At 37.9% G+C, this 17,837-nt stretch overlaps 1 protein-coding gene across 1 annotated transcript in view; it reads right to left on the bottom strand.

Moving 5' to 3' along the window:
• NSD1 (nuclear receptor binding SET domain protein 1) overlaps positions 1 to 17,837 on the bottom strand; it is a 79,216-nt gene that overhangs the window by 31,152 nt on the left and 30,227 nt on the right. The window contains exons 4-8 of the mRNA XM_081319994.1: positions 14,779 to 14,951; positions 12,419 to 14,015; positions 7,534 to 7,655; positions 5,988 to 6,279; positions 4,254 to 4,360 (exon numbers count right to left, since the gene is read on the bottom strand). Coding sequence (XP_081176120.1) covers positions 4,254 to 4,360; positions 5,988 to 6,279; positions 7,534 to 7,655; positions 12,419 to 14,015; positions 14,779 to 14,951 — 2,291 coding nt within the window. The remainder of the gene's footprint in view (positions 1 to 4,253; positions 4,361 to 5,987; positions 6,280 to 7,533; positions 7,656 to 12,418; positions 14,016 to 14,778; positions 14,952 to 17,837) is intronic.

Here is a 17,837-nt window from a genome sequence, read left to right as displayed (position 1 = left end):
GGCTTCTTTCCTTCTAAAGTTGAAGAGCAGCTGTAGGCAGGTGGGGAATGCAAGAGCAACTTGAAAGGCAGGTGGGGAATGCGTAGCCAGAGCAGCAGCTTAGCTCTAAGGACACATTTGACTCAGGAACTGGGCGGGCTGGCTGGAAAACCTGGAGCAGATCTCCCATTTCGTCTTTTTTTTAAATCCCATTTATAACCCGCCCTTCTCCGAAGACTCAGGGCGGCTTACAATTTAAAGCACAAATCAATGTGCTTAGCAATAGCCTTCATTCTATGTATATGCCTGCTTATTAGAGCTTTCACCCCCCCCCCACAAGCAGCATTATTACAAAGTCAGCTTATTGCTCCCAACAATCTGAATCCTCATTTTACCTACCTCGGAAGGATGGAAGGCTGACTCAACCTTGAGCCTGGTGGGATGAGAACCTGCACTAATTGCAGGCAGCTGGTGTTACTTAAGGTTCTGCGCAGGGAAAGCTTTAGAGTGAATTAGGAAAAGTGAAATAGTGAATTAGGAAAATAGGAAACGGTTGCTGGAATTGGGTATGTGTAGTTTAACGAAGAGAAGGATGAGGGGTGACATGATAGCAGTGATCCAATATCTCAGGGGCTGCCACAAAGAAGAGGGAGCCAAGCTATTCTCCAAAGCACCTGAAAGCAGGACAAGAAGCAATGGATGGAAACTAGTCAAGGAGAGAAGCAACCTAGAACTAAGGAGAAACTTCCTGACAGTTAGAACAATTAACCAGTGGAACAACCTGCCTCCAGAAGTGGTGAATGCTCCAACACTGGAAGCTTTTAAGAAGAGACTGGACAGCCATTTGTCTGAAATGGTATAGGGTTTCCTGCCTTAGCAGGGGGTTGGACTAGATGACCTCCAAGGTCCCTTCCAATTATTATTATTATTATTATTATTATTATTATTATTATTATTATTATTATTATTATTATTATTATTATTATTATTATTATTATTATCCCATCCAACCAGGCTCAAGGTTGACTCAGCCTTCCATCCTTCCGAGGTAGGTAAAATGAGGACCCAGATTGTTGGGGGCAATTAAGCTGACTTTGTAATAATGCCGCTTGGGGGTGTGTGTGAAAGCCCTAATAAGCAGGCATATACATAGAATGAAGGCTACTGCTAAGCTTGTAAGCCGCCCTGAGTCTTCGGAGAAGGGCGGGATATAAATGGAATTAAAATAAAAAAAAATAAAATTATTATTATTATTATTATTATTATTATTATTATTATTATTATTATTATTATTATTATTATGTTTAATCCACTTGCACTGTTTTATGTTTACATGTTTGATGACAAACAGCCTTATGTTTATAAGTGACAGTTTTCCTACTAAGTACCTGCATGTCATAAGCATTTGAATTAAAATTAACATATTAAAATCAAATCTGATGTTTTTTAATTTTTATTTGGTGTGCGTTGGAAGAGGGGTAGTCTTATACGGCGAGTATAGCCCAAACCCTATAATTTAACAGGAAATGTAGGGGGTCGTCTTATACGCCCAGTCGTCTTATACGCCGGAAAATACGGTATTTCTAACCTAAACTTACAAGTAAAAATCTCTCAGAAAATGATGACAAAGAATGAACAAACAAACCAGATAACAGAACACAAACCAGAAGACACTGACTCAAAGAGGGAAGCTACAGATGAAGAGAACTACAGCTTAATACAAACAAAAGAAAACTTGCAAGGTTTTGCCACAATGGAAATGGGAAATATATCTTATTTTTCAGGGCTTCAAAATAAACTTGAAGATTTGAAAGATCTAACAAAATGGACTATAGAGCAGCCAGGAGAATCATTAAAGTGGGGGAGACAAAAACACATGTCCTATCTAACTTGTCTTTCCTATTCCCAACAACATTTACAAAAATACAGGAAGAATCCCCTGGCAAGTTGAACACGCTGACGTGGAAAGCTACCTGGCAAAAGAAGAAGGCTAGAATTAGATTCAAGAGATTTCATTCGACTTACCGGATGGAGTACTATATGATTAAACACTTGTTTGAATATGGTTAAAAGAATAGATAAATTATGGATATAAAGAGGTCCCACAGTAAGAGGGATAAGATATACAAGTAGTATAGTATTTTTTATAATATATGAAGTGTAAAAATATTGGGATGGTGTATGTGAATGAAAAGTTTGGATATTTAAAGATTATTAACTTCGAGAAAATTATGGCTGATAAGAATGGTTTGAATACAGAGGTGAAATTAAGCTTAAATAAGAATCTTGAAAACAGGAGATATAGTGACTTAATAAGATGACTTTTATAAATACAACTGAAATATAAGCTGATAAGACGCTATATGCTGATGTTACTGTTATTTGTACAAATAGAAGGAAAAAAGTTTATATCCAACTTTATATGTATTGAAAATTTTAAGAATTATATCTGTTTAATGTTGACAAAAGGAGAATACTATTGGAAGAAGAGGAGATCAAAGAAATATATCATTAATATATTGATTATGGAACTATAGAAATTAATTATTATTGGTTTTTAAATATATGAACCCAGACCACGCTGTTTACTAAGCACTAAAGAACGTTATTGCAAAATAAATAAATAAAATATATATAAAAAGAGAAAGAACTGTAACAGTCACTATGCAGGACCGATAGGCAGAAGACCAGCAGAGTGTATCCATGAATATCAACTAGCGGTAAGAAGACACATGAAGAAGAAAGTTCCTTAGTCTCACAGCATATAGACAGACTCAACACTGGTTTCAACAGGGAAACCTGTCAGCATTCTAGACCAAGCTAAATCCAAAAACATGACAGAATTCTTGGAAGTTTGGTGTTCAGTCAACAGGCACACAGAAATAAACACCATCATTCAAAAGAAACAATTAAAAAAGTAAAAGGAAAAGTCATGCGAGAATATCTCCCCACCAGCAATCAATATCCAGATAAACAGGGATTGATATCAGGAGTAACACCAGACAAACAACCAAGCAATAAACAAGGGACTAGCAACTTAGACAACAGCCTAATCAAGGAAATACTAAAAAGAAAACAGCACCCCCACCAATACTGACAGGGAAAGCTACTGTCTAGTGCAGGGGTAGGCAACCTCGGCTCTTTTATGACTCGTGGACTTCAACTCCCAGAATTCCTGAGTCAGCATAGGAATTCTGGGAGTTGAAGTCCACGAGTCATAAAAGAGCCGAGGTTGCCTACCCCTGGTCTAGCGGTATACATATAACAGAGCAAACTTCACTTTCTTCCAGCACTGAAATTTCTGCAAGGAAGCATCCAGGCTCAGAGAGCAGAAACAACTTCATACTAAAAGTATCTCTCCCCTCCCTTACTTTTACTCACCCGAAAAGTAGGAATGGTCTTTTCTAGGATGCTTTTTCCACTCCCACCCCTCCCCTTTGGACTCAGATTTCATTGAGCATGCCCAATTAGTGATACCTGACTCCTAAGAATGGGCACAATTCACAAAGGCAGTTCAGTTCCAATCCGGGTTTCTTCACCAAATAGTTCACAATTCAAGACCACCATGTAATAGTGAAACCCCTGTCCATGGACGCACGTGTGTTTAAGAGAATATGCAATGGGAATATTATACATCATCTTCTGAATTATACTACATGGGTTTTTTCCATCAGCTCCTATGTGCTAATCAAACATATGCTGTCTAAAAATTCATACTTCTGTAATGAATTTAGTTAGTTATTGATTAATGTTTTGAGTAGTGTGGTGGCCTAGTGATGAAGACTCTTGACTCTCACTCAGAAGGTCGAGAGTTCAATCCTAGGTAGCGGCAGAAGTTTCTCTCCTAGGGCACAAAGAAAATATATCTGCTGCAAACTCTGTATGGCATCAGGAAGGGCATCCAGCCACTAATGCTCAGCTCCATCCAGTCAACTGTATCCCTAATTAAGGGATTACAGGGTCGTAAAAAGGGAGTGTTATTGATTGATCAAATCTATACAGGTGCACAAGGCAACTCTGGGTGGTGCACAACAGCTTATAACACAACATATACAAACAGCAAGTACAGGTATAAAAACAATAATAATAAATATAAAAACCAAAAAGACAAACCATAGGTGAAGGAGAATAAAAAACATCTCCTTAACAATGGAGCCATCTAGAAGTCTCTGGTTCCATGGAAGCCCTAGGCCTGGTTACGTAACCTTAAAAGTAACTGACTTTCAGGGTAAATTTTAAGTATTATTTTTAAACTGAAAGAAAGATCAACTTACCTTCTTTATAGAGGTCCACTCTCTCTTTGGTATAAATGTTGTATCCAAATCATTGGATTCTAAGAGCTTTTTTGTTGGCTTTCGTTGGCGCTTACTCTCAAAGCTTCCTAAAGAAAAATGTATATATAGCAGTAACTTCACTGGATTAAAAAAAACAGCCTCAAACAACTAGAACAATGGTATAATTTATTAAGCATTTTTCATAATAGAAGGGGGGGGAACCAAGAATAAATAAAATATCCGAAATTATTCAACTGCAGCTGCAACTTTGGTAATTACTGGTCAATGAACTCCTTGAAGCCCAATCACCATACCTTCCTGTTTCTCTATTATAAAATCTAAAACAAGTTAAAATGTCAGTATTTCCACTTGTACAATCCACTTGAGAGAAAAGTGCTATTATGAAAGGTCCAGTTCCAGCAATGAATCACTTGGGCTGCAGAGAACTGGATGTAAATGCTCTTCCACCATGTATGACCTTGGAGAGTCACTCCGTCTCAGCCCTAAGGAAAAGCCAATGGCAAACCAATTCTGAAAAACCTTGCCAAGAAAACTGCAGGTTCAGGCAGCCTCTGGGAATTGGACAGGATTGAAGGGGGAGGGGGGAACAAATAATAAATTCACTTTTGCCAAAGTTTCATTGTTATTGTTTTCAGTGTTAATTTGTGTTCGTTTTGGTGTTTGGATTTTCAGGGGAGTTGTGTACATTAAGATTATGCTAAAAGGGATGTGCAATGGCAAAAGGTTTAGGGACCCCTCCTTTACAGTGGTAAACTTCTATACTCTTAATATACTGCAAACTGGGCTCCTAAGCACTGCTTTTATGGACCTAAAGCAGGGATGTCAAACTGCCGGCCCATAGACCGGTTGTATCGTGCCAAAACTGCGCCCATCCCATTGTTGGCAATGGGGAAAAAGTCACGGTATGTCGCGACATGTCACACGATGTTGTAAGTTTGACACCCCTGACCTAAAGGATCTTTACCTGGGGATTGATGGCTCTCGGGAAAAGGGAGATGTAAGAAAAACTAAAGACATGTCAAACATGAAAAATTCTAGATCTGGCTGGATTTATTCCACTTAACAGGTTGTTTTACCATAATTAGTCTAACTAGCAAATTAGAAAATGTAAGAGTACCACAGTGATTTTCGTATGCTTAGTGGAACAGAAATGCCTGAAAACAATAAAGTAGAATATATTCCATATTCACATTAAAATGTGTTTTCAATCTCTACATAGTAATTAACGTAATTCTCAAAACATTACCAAAAAAAACCTGTTATAAACTGACATTTTGTAAGCTAGAAGTCTGAAAATTGTATTTATGCATTTTGTCAGAGTTATAAACATTGAGGCAGACAGAATTATATACATAAGCAATATTTTTAAACAGTAGAATGCTGTGTAGAAGCATGTGTAGAAGTAGAATGCTTCCAAAAGAATAATTTACACAATTTAATAAAGGCTTTCTCTTTCTCAAAACCTTTAGTTGTTAAATGTTTCTGGTACCTATTTTAATCTTAATTTTAGCCTGGGATGGGATGGGATGGGATTTATTTGTTTTATTTAAATTATTTATTTATTTATTTAAATTATATTACTTCAATATTTGCCTGGGTAGAAAGGCAAGGTATAAATGAAACCCACCTAATAAATACTTATAAATAAATAAATAAATACTGCAATATCTTAGGTTTTCAAATGGAGTTACACAGAAAATGTTATCTTGATACCTGGTTTCATTATTGGTTCTTCTCCCTGTGAATGGGAATCAGCAGCAGAGGCAACAGATTCCAACACATTTGGTGAAGATAATGTCAAAACTGGCATTTCTAATCTTGGTTCCCTGGAATGGACATCAGGCTCATCTGACAGAGGACGCTCAGCCTCAAGGACTGGAGGAGATTCTTTTGATGAAGAAGCGGATGAGATGGAGTCCAAGGGCTTCTGCTCCAGATGTTTATTACGTGCTTGTTTCTCAATGCTGCTTTTCTGTTTGGTTTCAGACCTCTCCAGAGAACTTGTCTATTAGCAGTGATCAACAAAGAAATAGTGGTCACAGCAATACCAGGAATCAGTGCTAATCATGAGCAAACTTATATAGGATATGGTCATATTTCAGCATATTTTAGGTAGCAGTCAATGAAAATAAAAGTTTTCTTTTGGCTCTACTAGGGAAAGCAATTGTGCAGGCATACAATAAACTTCTATTTTTTTAAAAGGAAGATTAAAATGAGAAATAATGAAGAGACAATGTTTCCACTACATGGTATTTCCATAACTAATATTCCTTCTCTCCCCCAATAAATTACACGCCATGATAAAAGTATCGCTAGGTTAGAGGTTTCTCTGACTTTCTTCTCTGACCAATGATAACCATTAAAAGTGGGAATGAGGGAAGCAATAAGTTGATGACTTTGGATCATGGAGAGCCAGTAGACAGTTCTAAGAATGAAGGGAAAAAAATAATCATGGTGATGCTATTTGCAAAAGACTTATAATTTTAAAAATACAATTGGTTTATTTTACTGTTTTTTAATGATTAAAAAAAGGTTACATATTGAGGAAAAACCAGATAGTAAAATAACTTTTTAATTCTTTATTTTATTCATAACCAAATGTATTCCTCTCACCCCTAATTATACATTTAAAGAACTACAGTAATCTGACTGTAGTTTAGAGATTAAACATGATGTACTCAAGGTAGATTGGCAAGTACTATAATACTTCTGTGAACAATTTTCTAACTGGTGATATACTGAAATCCTATTCTTTTGTAGGAAACAAGCATTATCTAAAAGTAGTTTATTATATTAAAAAAAGCTTCCTTTATAGGAGGAATCAGATATTTGGGAGTGCTTGGGTCATTTATTGGTATTTACTATCCATCCCTTCTCATTCCTACTACAGATAGTCCTTGTTTATTGCAATGGGGACCAGCAACTCAGTTGTTAAGCAAAGCCATCACTAAGTGAAACCAAGAGTGTCCTCATAATCTTTCTTCAGGTTTTCTTTGCTTTACAGACCTACAAAAGTTGTTAAATGCAAGGACTGGTTGTAAAGTTATTTTTTCATCATTGTCCCATGAATAGTCACTAAATGAGACAGTCACCAAATGACTACCTGTATATTTACACATTAATCAGAAACTGTAGTCAGAAGAGGAAATTCCCCACTCAAGACACTTGCTCCTATTTTGAATTCTAGTCCTAATTTTTAGGCATGAAAAAATTATGTTTTCCCCATTTTCATAAATTCCTAGTTTAATTCAACACCCACCTTTTGAAATGATTCCTGACTCTTTTTCTTCTTCTTCAATGCGAATATGTGATCATATTCCTCTGCATATTCTAGAAGCCTCTTACTTGGTTTTCTAAGGCGCTTCTTCTCTGCATTTATAACTGAGAGAAAAGAGAAACAGCTTCACAGATTTCAAAAAGGAACAATGGGGGTGGGATAAAATCTTCCATTGTTTCCTAGCTCAACAATATCACCATCGTTTTTATTATCATCATTATCGCAAACTCTTATTTTTTTGGGGGGGGATTTTTATGTATCTTTTCCCTCTAAACATCAATTTCACTTCTTCAGAGAAGATTCCATCTGCATCCCCCTTAGCCCCACAAGTCTGGAAAACAAATAGGATGCAGCCAGCTTTACCATCTTGTCTTCAAAGTTTGCCTGTTAAGAGTTACTCTTACTCCTGGCCAGAATCTCATATGCTATGATATCCATAATTGCCATGCTACTGAACTCTACCTTATACAAGAAAAGCTTTTGATGATGATGTAATGAAGACGAAAAGAAAACGGTTGAAAATATTTACATCCAACATAAATGTAAGCAGTCACCCATCATATCAAGTATTCACCTTGGAGCAACTGCTGGTAATCTATGCTTGAGGATGAGATTGGTAGTCTTTGCCATTGGAGTGCCTAACATTAATCATCACCTCAAAATTCTGCAGAGTAGGAGAACCCTAATACTTTATGGATTTGCATGGCTTTCAACTGACCAAGGTGCTTGACAAGATGGCTTTTGAGTGCTCTCTCTCCTGTTCATTCATCCCAAGGTGCCCAGCATTTTACTAAGAAGTTCTGCGAAATGAAACACCAGGAGCATTGGTGAAGGAAGATAGGAGTGGGCTTAAAGAAACCCATACGAACTCATATATGAGTTTATGCCATAGTGATATGTGTGGTGAAGTATTCTTATCTGTCTTTATTGTGCTGACAGACTGTCCCTGCAGTATGACCCACTTCCTTTTGTGTAGCAAGAGTTGGGAAAAATCTGCCCACAAGCACAAAACATTTTGCCAGTAAAATTACACTTGCTCAAAACTAGATGCCAAAAGGACAGAATCAATGGAAGTAACAGAGGTAAGTGTCTTGCAATGTTATCCATAGTTCATTTCATTCTGAGCACTCTGGTGAAATGGAGAGTATCAGTTCTCCCACATGTCAATGGAAATCCTGCCTGACCTGGTGCCTTGAGGAAGGAGGTGAGGGTTTATCAGCTGTGTCAGGGAGGGAAGTCAAAGTTGGTGAAGGATAATAATACTAATACTACTAATAATAATAATCAGTAGTAGTAGTAGTAGTAGTAGTAGTTGGAAGGGACCTTGGAGGTCATCTAGTCCAACCCCCTGCTCAGGCAGGAAACCCTATACCATTTCAGACAAATGGCTGGCCAGTCTCTTCTTAAAAACCTCCAGTGTTGGAGCATTCACCACCTCTGGAGGCAGGTTGTTCCACTGGTTACTTGTTCTAACTGTCAGGAAGTTTCTCCTTAGTTCTAGGTTGCTTCTCTCCTTGACTAGTATCCATCCGTTGCTTCTTGTCCTGCTTTCAGGTCCTTTGGAGAATAGCTTGACTCCCTCTTCTTTGTGGCAGCCCCTGAGATATTGGAACACTGCTATCATGTCACCCCTCATCCTTCTCTTCGTTAAACTACACATACCCAATTCCAGCAACCGTTCCCTATATGTTTTAGCCTCCAGTCCCCCAATCATCTTTGTTGCTCTTCTCTGTACCCTTTCTAGTCTCAACATCTTTTTTACATCATGGTGAACAAAACTGGATGAAGTATTATCCTCCTTGAAAAAAGTGGTGATACCCCTGCTCATGAAGAAGCCCTCCCTTGATTTTGCCGTGTTAGAAAACTATTATCCATTATTAAAACTCCCAGTTCTGGGGAAGGCTGTAATGGTACTTTATGCCCCAAACAAACTGGATTATCTGATTCCTTTCAGTCAGAATTCAGGTCTAAGCAAGTAGCAGAAACTTCATGGGATGAACTGCAACGATCTAGATGAGGGGAATTGTGTCCCTCTTGACTGTTTTAAGACTTCTCAGCAATGGTCAATCCCACTGACTATGGTAAACCTTTCAACCATTTTAGAAGCATTGAATTTCTCCTCTCTCCATTTAGGGTTCCTACCCAGGGTATGCACATTGGATCAACAGGCTCCATATGAAATAGTTGATTCCGCAGGTATCCAAGTCCCAAGTTATATGGATTTTATAAGTTAAAATCAACACTTAAGCCACCTAGAAACCTTTTGGTACTGTAACTAGTGCTGAGCCCACAAAACCAATATAATGTCTAAGTAGCTACCTTCAAACACTAAAGGTAAAGGTAAAGGTTCCCCTGCACATGCATGCTAGTCGTTTCCAACTCTAGGGGCCGGTGCTCATCTCTGTTTCAAAGCCGAAGAGCCAGCGCTTGTCCGAGGATGACTCCGTGGTCATGTGGCCGGCATGACTAGATGCCAAAGGCGCACGGAACGCTGTTACCTTCCCACCGGAGTGGTCCCTATTTTTCTACTTGCATTTTTACGTGCTTTCGAACTGCTAGGTTGGCAGAAGCTGGGACGAGTAACAGGCGCTCACATTAGATTAAAAAGTGCAAAAACCGACTTACTGTTAGGCAGGATCAGCTACTTGCAATATTACCTCTGTTCTACTAAAACATCAGCCTATATGATGAAAGTTTAATCAAGTATCTGTTTTTTATGCATATTGCATATTTTCGATATAAAGTGGATCTATCAGACTAAATCTGAGGTCATATTTGGGAGCAACTTAATTATGAGTGTGGGCAATTTACTTTTTATAAAACAGGAGAAGGAGATGCAGTTTATGATAGCAACCTTAATTCCTAAACTTATTCATATAAGCACATAAGTATGAGCATACATTTTTTACATAAAGAAGTTACAAATTAATATTTTTGCCACTACCAAACTATAACTGATCTTTCAGATCTCAACCTACCTCCACATGACACATTACTGAAATGGGAACATGGGTTATACCATTTTAACCTCCGGTGGAGATTTTGTTTTCAATGTTTCCTCAATTAAAACAAAGCAGGACATAAAATACATACTACTATATGAGAAGAGGATAGTTGTACTTCAGCCCATTGTTTTCTACTCTGATTGTCTATTTGCAGAGGTTCTTCAAGTAAGGATGAGTTATTCATATAAACTATAGTTAATAAATTAATTTCTCATACATTAAACAACACTTCTATTCTGTCAAATTATTATTGTCTGGCAGGACTTGAGCAACTACTTAGGATTTGGGGAACAGCATAACAACAGGTAACCCAAGGTTGGACATGAATAAGGGAACACTTAAAAATACAATTTACAGCCCACAGATTGAAATGATACAGACTTGGCATATTATCCCTGCACTGCAATAATTGAGGCAAACCTAGATAGCAGCGAAGAGATTCAGAATTATTGCCATCTACCTAATTGTCATCTGGGTATGTGCAACCCAGATATGCTAGGCCTAATGCACTCCATTCTACACCTTACACTGCTTGCCACATATAAACCACATTTTTATTTCTAATAAGATTTATTTATACCATCTAGTTGTGTGTAGGATTAAGCAACACACACACTAAAATTCTCACCATTTTGAATCACTTGTAGTTCAGCTGGGCTTAATTCCACAACAGTTTCATTTGAAAATAATGTCCTTTCGCAAAGTTAAAAAAAAAACACCTAAATGTATTTGCTGGGATAGTTGCTGATTTAACTTTTAAAAATTAGAAGTCTAAATTAAGCTCAGAAGAAGGGAAGTGCTGAAAGAATTCAATACAACGTAATATATGACCTCAATATTCTCCTAAGATTTTCTCTCCTGTCAAAGTAAGCTTAGTTAATTATCCTTGCAAGACCAAGTTCTCACAACCTACAAATGAGATAATGAAGTAATTTAACAGATATACCACTTCAAACTACCTGTACGGGCACACATTTCACTGCACGTTTATTGTATTAACGGAGAATTATCCTGGAAAATTAGATGTCAAAGAACCAAGTTCTAGTCTACCTTTCTAAAAATGATTTTTATCTTCAGGGTTTCACAGTACATCCCACCTGCAGATATAGGAAATCAAACAACCCACTTGAAGTTCTTATTATAAACAAGAAAACATTACTCAGCTAAAAGGTTTTCACAAAATTTGCCTGTTAGGAGTCTTATTTAATCACCCTGAAAAGCAAGGAGAGGTCTCCCACTCCATCAAAATTGTTTCGTTCAAGTACCAGCCAAAGATGGCCAAAATATTTCCCCTCCTGCTTGCCTAGAGCTACTGATGTGCTTACCAGCTTTAGAACTGCTTTGGTTAAAACGCTTCCATCGCTTTTTGGGTGCTACGTGGCTTACATCTTTAGACTCATCCCCCATGGAGCCTTCTCTATTCAGTCCTGTTTCCAACTCTAGGCACACCCCATTCTCAAAGGGCCTGTAGCTCTCTTTCTTTTTACCAGATTCTGACATCATTTTTATATGAACTAAACTGCCATCAGAGGAACTTGAGGAGTCTTCACCAGGGGAGTGTCGCACCAACTCCCAAGGTACTTTCCTTGCAAAATCTTCCTTGGTTCTGTCTAGAGATCTAGCAACTGAGCTTTGGGTAGCTCTGTGCTGGTGGGACACACTCTCTGCTGTATTGAATAAATGTTTTAATGATTTGCTCTTTGATGTTGTGTTAACTATTGGTTTAGATAGGTGCTTAGATTTTGGATAGCTGCGCCTTGCGGTGCAGTGTGTATCAGGAACAGCCGTATTTGTGAGTTCCCTTTTTTTAGCACCAAGATTGATCAACTTGGTTGTGATAGCATGTGAAAAAGAGGACTGACCTTCTTTGGGTTTATGACATTCTGGTTCTTGAACACTGTCTTGATTTTTTTCTATTTTAGGAGTTGCTCCCATTGTAGTCAAAGATGTCAAATCACTCGGAGTATCACTTCCAGCACTTTCACCACTGCTAGAACTTCTGTAGGAGACAATGTTCTGAGTAGTCATGATCTGTTTCTCTTTTGTCTTACTGTCATGCATATCTTTCAACATCATCAATAAGGTGCTGTATTTGTAATCAGGCTTAATTGGCAAGCGATTCTGCCCCGAGACAGATGAAAAGAGAATGGGCACGGCAGTCTTAGGTGACCCACCATCTTTAGCTTTATCATTCATGGACCTATAGGACAGCTCCTTCAGTTCAGAAAGTACGTGTTTCACAACAGCTGTTTCTATTTCAGCAGAATCACAAGATTTCTCGCTAGTGCTGTTTGGCAGTTTAGAGCCATCGAGCTTCCCACTTTTGGCGGGTGTATCTAACTGACACCCAGGAGCACCTTTGGTAGTAGAAAAGCAGCAGTCAGGTGTACATTCCTCCTTCTTAAGAGATGATTCTGTGGCAGCAGCAGATCCTTTATGTTTGCATTTTATAGTTCTGAACTCAACCTGTCTAATATCCATGTGACTTGTAAACCCTTTGCTTTGGAGTGTAGTGTGCTTATCTACCGTGGTAAGATTGTCCTTCCTGTAAGCAGATGCCTTCCTCTCAGCTTCAAAGGATGGCTGCTGGAATTGCTCACCTCCTGTTTCGACATGGGTACTCCTATTGAAAGAGCCTCCCAGAGGTTTCTGATTCCTGTTGCTACTTTTGGGGAGAGATACAGGACGTTTAATGCTTCTTTGTCCCAAAGACAGTTCCTTTCCCGTTTGGTTCACAGAGTCACAAATTTTTAGATCTCTATATGCTGCTGCAATATTTTGGTCAAGAGGCTCTAGATCGCAGATGCCATCAGAGTCCATTTCTTTTTTTCTCTCATTTCCACCCTCACTTCCAGAATATGGCTGCTGTTGTTTTGAACTGGACATGAAGCCGGAGGGGTTTTTCTTTTTCTTCAAATCTATTTTGGGGGGTTCAAGTTGGCAGTCTCTTTGAGAGATGTTATAATCTGCTTTCTTAGGTTTATTTTCAAATTGCCTTTCCCCGAAAGAAGAGAGCAAGTAGTTTTCCACGGTACACTTGGAACCTTTAAGGCTTTCTGCTGCTCTGCAAAGTTCATGCGATGCCTGCTTATCTGGCATGTTTTCAAAAATTGTATTTTTAACTTTGCTCATTGGCACTTTCCCTTCACACTCTCTCTTAGTGCTGCCTTTTTTCATTCTACTCCCCTTCCTTGCATCAGAGTTCTTCCTCGTTTGTGATTTAGTGAATATTTTCCCTTTATCATGGGAGAAATGTTTAGAATCAAATGGTAATGGTTTCAAACATCCATTCAGATGCCTGCTCTGCTCGTTTAAGGAATCCTTTTTACACGATCCCATTAAATGGACGCTCTCCAATTTGCTAGAAGTCCGGATACACTTTTTCATGCCATTCTGCTTAAGATATTCAGTTGTAAGGCCAACGCTGATCTCCCATTTAGCCATAAATTTCTTAGGAACCTTAAAGTAAATGAAGACAGGACAAGAGAAAATTAGAAAATAAATATGTATATGCAAATGATAGTATCCCATTCAGACATTACCATACTTTCCTTCACAAAGTTTATTTGCAATGTATAACAAAATTTACAATGCAGATTTGAGCAGCATTATTCAGGTAACCTGACTAATACTGATTCTAAGTGAAGCCTAATGGAATTTTTAAGGACTCCATTGGTCAGCCTGGAATACTTCAAATCCCCTGGAGAGTTAATAATAGCACTTCAGAATTGGAAAAAGGAATGCAGAGTTAGGAACCAGAAATAAACAAGTTCTTACTGGAACCATTATTCTAAAATAAGTCCCATCCTGGTCATCTTATTCTATACCTGCACTTCAAATGCAAATGCTTCATCATTACAAATATTGTGACCTGTTATCTAAATTATCAGTTCTACCGGTTTATTAAAAAAGAAAAGGAAAAAGGTCATTTTCTAATCCATTTTAGGCAGCTCTGTGAATATACTAATACATAAAACATTACTGTACTAACAAGTTTCAAGTCTCAAATTATATCAATCATTACAGCTTGAAACATTATGGCCATAACCAAAATAAAACTGAGATCCTACTAATTTCAATAAGGTATTTTATATAAGTGATTTCATTTCAACTGCAATTTATGCTTCTTTCAACAAAGTTCACTTTGGCTGAATCCTTACTTATATGTGCTATGTTTGAGCAAGAAGTCTAAACACAGGAGGCATGAGAACAAGAGATTTACCTTGTGCCTGTAACCTTTCTCTTTTTGTTTCCCTCTTCTCCGAAGGACAGGTAGTTCTTCAAACTGATGTCTTCCTTCAAAAATCACAATAGCTTTTCCTATCACCCAGGCTCTTTCGGATGGATCACCCAATACTTCCACATAATACTCTCGATATGGCTTGCGGTTAGTAACTATTGAAATAAAATTAGCTGTATTTACATTTTGTACTAAGTTCAGAAAAGAACAGCCTGAAACTGCCAATTTAGGTTTAGCAAATGGAGCCTAAAACAAGTTATTGAAAAGGAAGGTTCATTTCCTTATAGGAGGGTCATTTGCATGATTTCTGCCAGCTTTCCTTTTAGAATCAGGAGCTCAAGGGAAATACATTACTTTCCAAATATACATCCCCAGAACATTTAATGACCAGTAACAATGTTTTTTTCCTGTCTGTGATTTATTTTATTTTATTTTATTTAACAAATTTATATAGCTAACTCCTAACTCCTAATTGTTGTAATCAGCCGAGTCACCTTGCAGTAAGATGGGCAGCAAACAAACTTAATAAATATGACTCCAGGTAATTTGCATGATTAAAGTTTCAAAATATAAGAACCCATAAACCCCACCACCACCACCCATGTAGGATGTAAGAACCCATTTCACTCTCTGTATATTTAAAAATGTGTTCCATTAAACTTCGCCATTCTCAGCACCTTTTGATATCTTTCAACTTTTTCCCTAGTGGCTTCAAAGTTCACTGTTAAAAGAAGTAAACCAAACGAATAAGCCTTTCTCTCTTTAAATATCCTAAGGATTGCTCCAAAGCAATCTCAATGTTGCTAGAGGCTGCTTATTTTTAACTGAAGCTGCTTATCTCTGAAATTAAAAGAGCCAATTTGAGGTAGTGATTAAGGAGCTGGCCTAAAGACAGGAGACTGTGACTTTAGGCATGACAACCAGCTGGGTGAGTTTGGGTCAGCCCAAACCCACATCACATGGCTGTTATTATGGAGAAAATTGTTGGAGGAAGGAATATTGTATGTGTTTGCCACCTTGAATTATTTTTTTTTAAAAATAATAAAGGCAGAATAGAAATCTTATAAATAAATACATCTCAATAGCTACTGCTTTATTTCATGAGCAAGATGCAGTCAGTCTACGGTGGTTCACTCACAGGTCATCTGAGCTTCCTTGTTCCCCATATTAAGCTTCAGCTGCACCTATTAGCCAGAAGTGGTGAATCCAGGCAAGGTCAGAAACCACTGAACCACAACTCCTGGCAGTTCAACATGGCCAATGAGGAGGACTACAGAGCAGTATTCAGCAACACCGGAGGATCTCTAATTCCTATGTGCAGTAGAGCAAACCATTTTGGGGACAGGAGGGAGGACAAAGTTAATCTTTTTTTCCTTGTCCATCAAGAGATCTTGAAAACTGCGCTTTCCTTGTGGCCATTAATTTTTTAAAAAAATGCCTTCCAATGGAAACAGTGAGTCTTCTTTTCCAATTGGTGAATTTGTGTGGGGAGAGGAGGGTTTAGAAAAAATGAGCTGCAATTGGGGGAATGAAACCATCCATCCCAGGAATCTCTATCCTTCCCACTCCCCTTTTCATGATTATTAGATGGCTATATCTGTATGTCCTCCTCCCTCCTCCTTCCTAGCCTTATTCTTTAATAACACTTAACTAGGAGTAAAGAGATAGCTTTTTCCTTATCTCCTTTACAGATAGTCCTCAACGTAAAGACCAGAACTGGGACTGGAACTTCTGTTGCTAAGCAAGGTGTTTATTATGAGGGGTCCTGAGCTTGGCTGTTTTCTTGCAGACATTACCCAAATGAAACCCCAAAGATGCTTTCTCCAAAAGGCAACTGGACCTTACTGTTCTTTGGGACAACCATGATCTGGATGATTTGAGAATCTCCACAGACATTTACCCAAATGGAGATAGTATCATTAATGACATACATCGCTTGCACTGATGACATTACCTAGTTTGGGTAATGAAACATCTGCCAGAAAACAACCAAGCTCAGACAGCATCAAGAACCCTTCATTTCAACCCTGAGCTACAAATATTCTTCTTTAAAAGGTGGCATGATCATTAAGCAAATATGGTTTCCCTCACTGATTCTGCTTGTCAGAAGGCAGCTGGGAAGAACACGAATGGCAACCATGTGATCCTGGGATACTGCAACTGTCATAAATACATGCCATCCGCCAAATTTTGATCATGTGACCACAGGGATGCTATGATGGTTGCAAGTGTGAGAACCTGTCATAAGTTGCTTTTTTTAGTTCCATTGTAACATCAAACAGATGCTAAACGACTAAGTTGAGGACTGTATATACTCTGTATTGCAATTAGATTTTTTAAAATATCCCCTTAACTATGATTGTTCTGCCGCCCCCTTCTACTGTAAACTTTAAAGATATGCACTTTAAAAATGCCTTAGTAGTTGCATTTGAAGAATTCTTAAGAACTTAAAAAACCAAAACTATTGTTCTGCATAGGATTATAGTTATAAATATCTTCACATGCATTTTTTTTAAAAAAAATCCAATGCATAAATAGCTAAAGTCAAAATAGATCAGTTTAAAATTTTGCTGCATGACTGCAATCATATGCATAATACACAGGAAGATAGAAATATTCTGTTCAAGAATATTTTGACCTTAAAACAGCTATTTGAAATACATAATAACAGAGTTGGAAGGGACCTTGTAGGCCATCTAGTTCAGCCCTCTGCTTAAGCAGGAGACCCTATACCATTTCTGACAAGTGGCTGTCCAGTCTCTTCTTGAAAGCCTCCAGTGATGAAGCACCCACAACTTCTGAAAGCAAAGTTGTTCCATTGGTTAATTGTCCTCCCTGTCAGAAAATTTCTCCTTATTTCTAGCTTGAATCTCTCCTTGATTAGTTTCCATCCGTTGTTCCTTTGTCTGGCGTTCGAGTGCTTTGGAAATTTGGACTGTTCTGAACTTGATCCACTCTCAAAACAAACCCTTTCATTATGTAACAAATATTCTCTACTTCCATTCTCCCCATTAAGAAAATCTTATTCATGACAAGTATGA

Source organism: Vipera berus (genome assembly GCF_964194415.1).
Source record: "Vipera berus genome assembly, chromosome: 2".
NCBI classification, from domain to species: Eukaryota; Metazoa; Chordata; class Lepidosauria; order Squamata; family Viperidae; genus Vipera; species Vipera berus.
The sequence above is the reverse complement of the archived record's forward strand: the minus strand, read 5'-3'. Positions and strand labels throughout refer to the sequence as shown.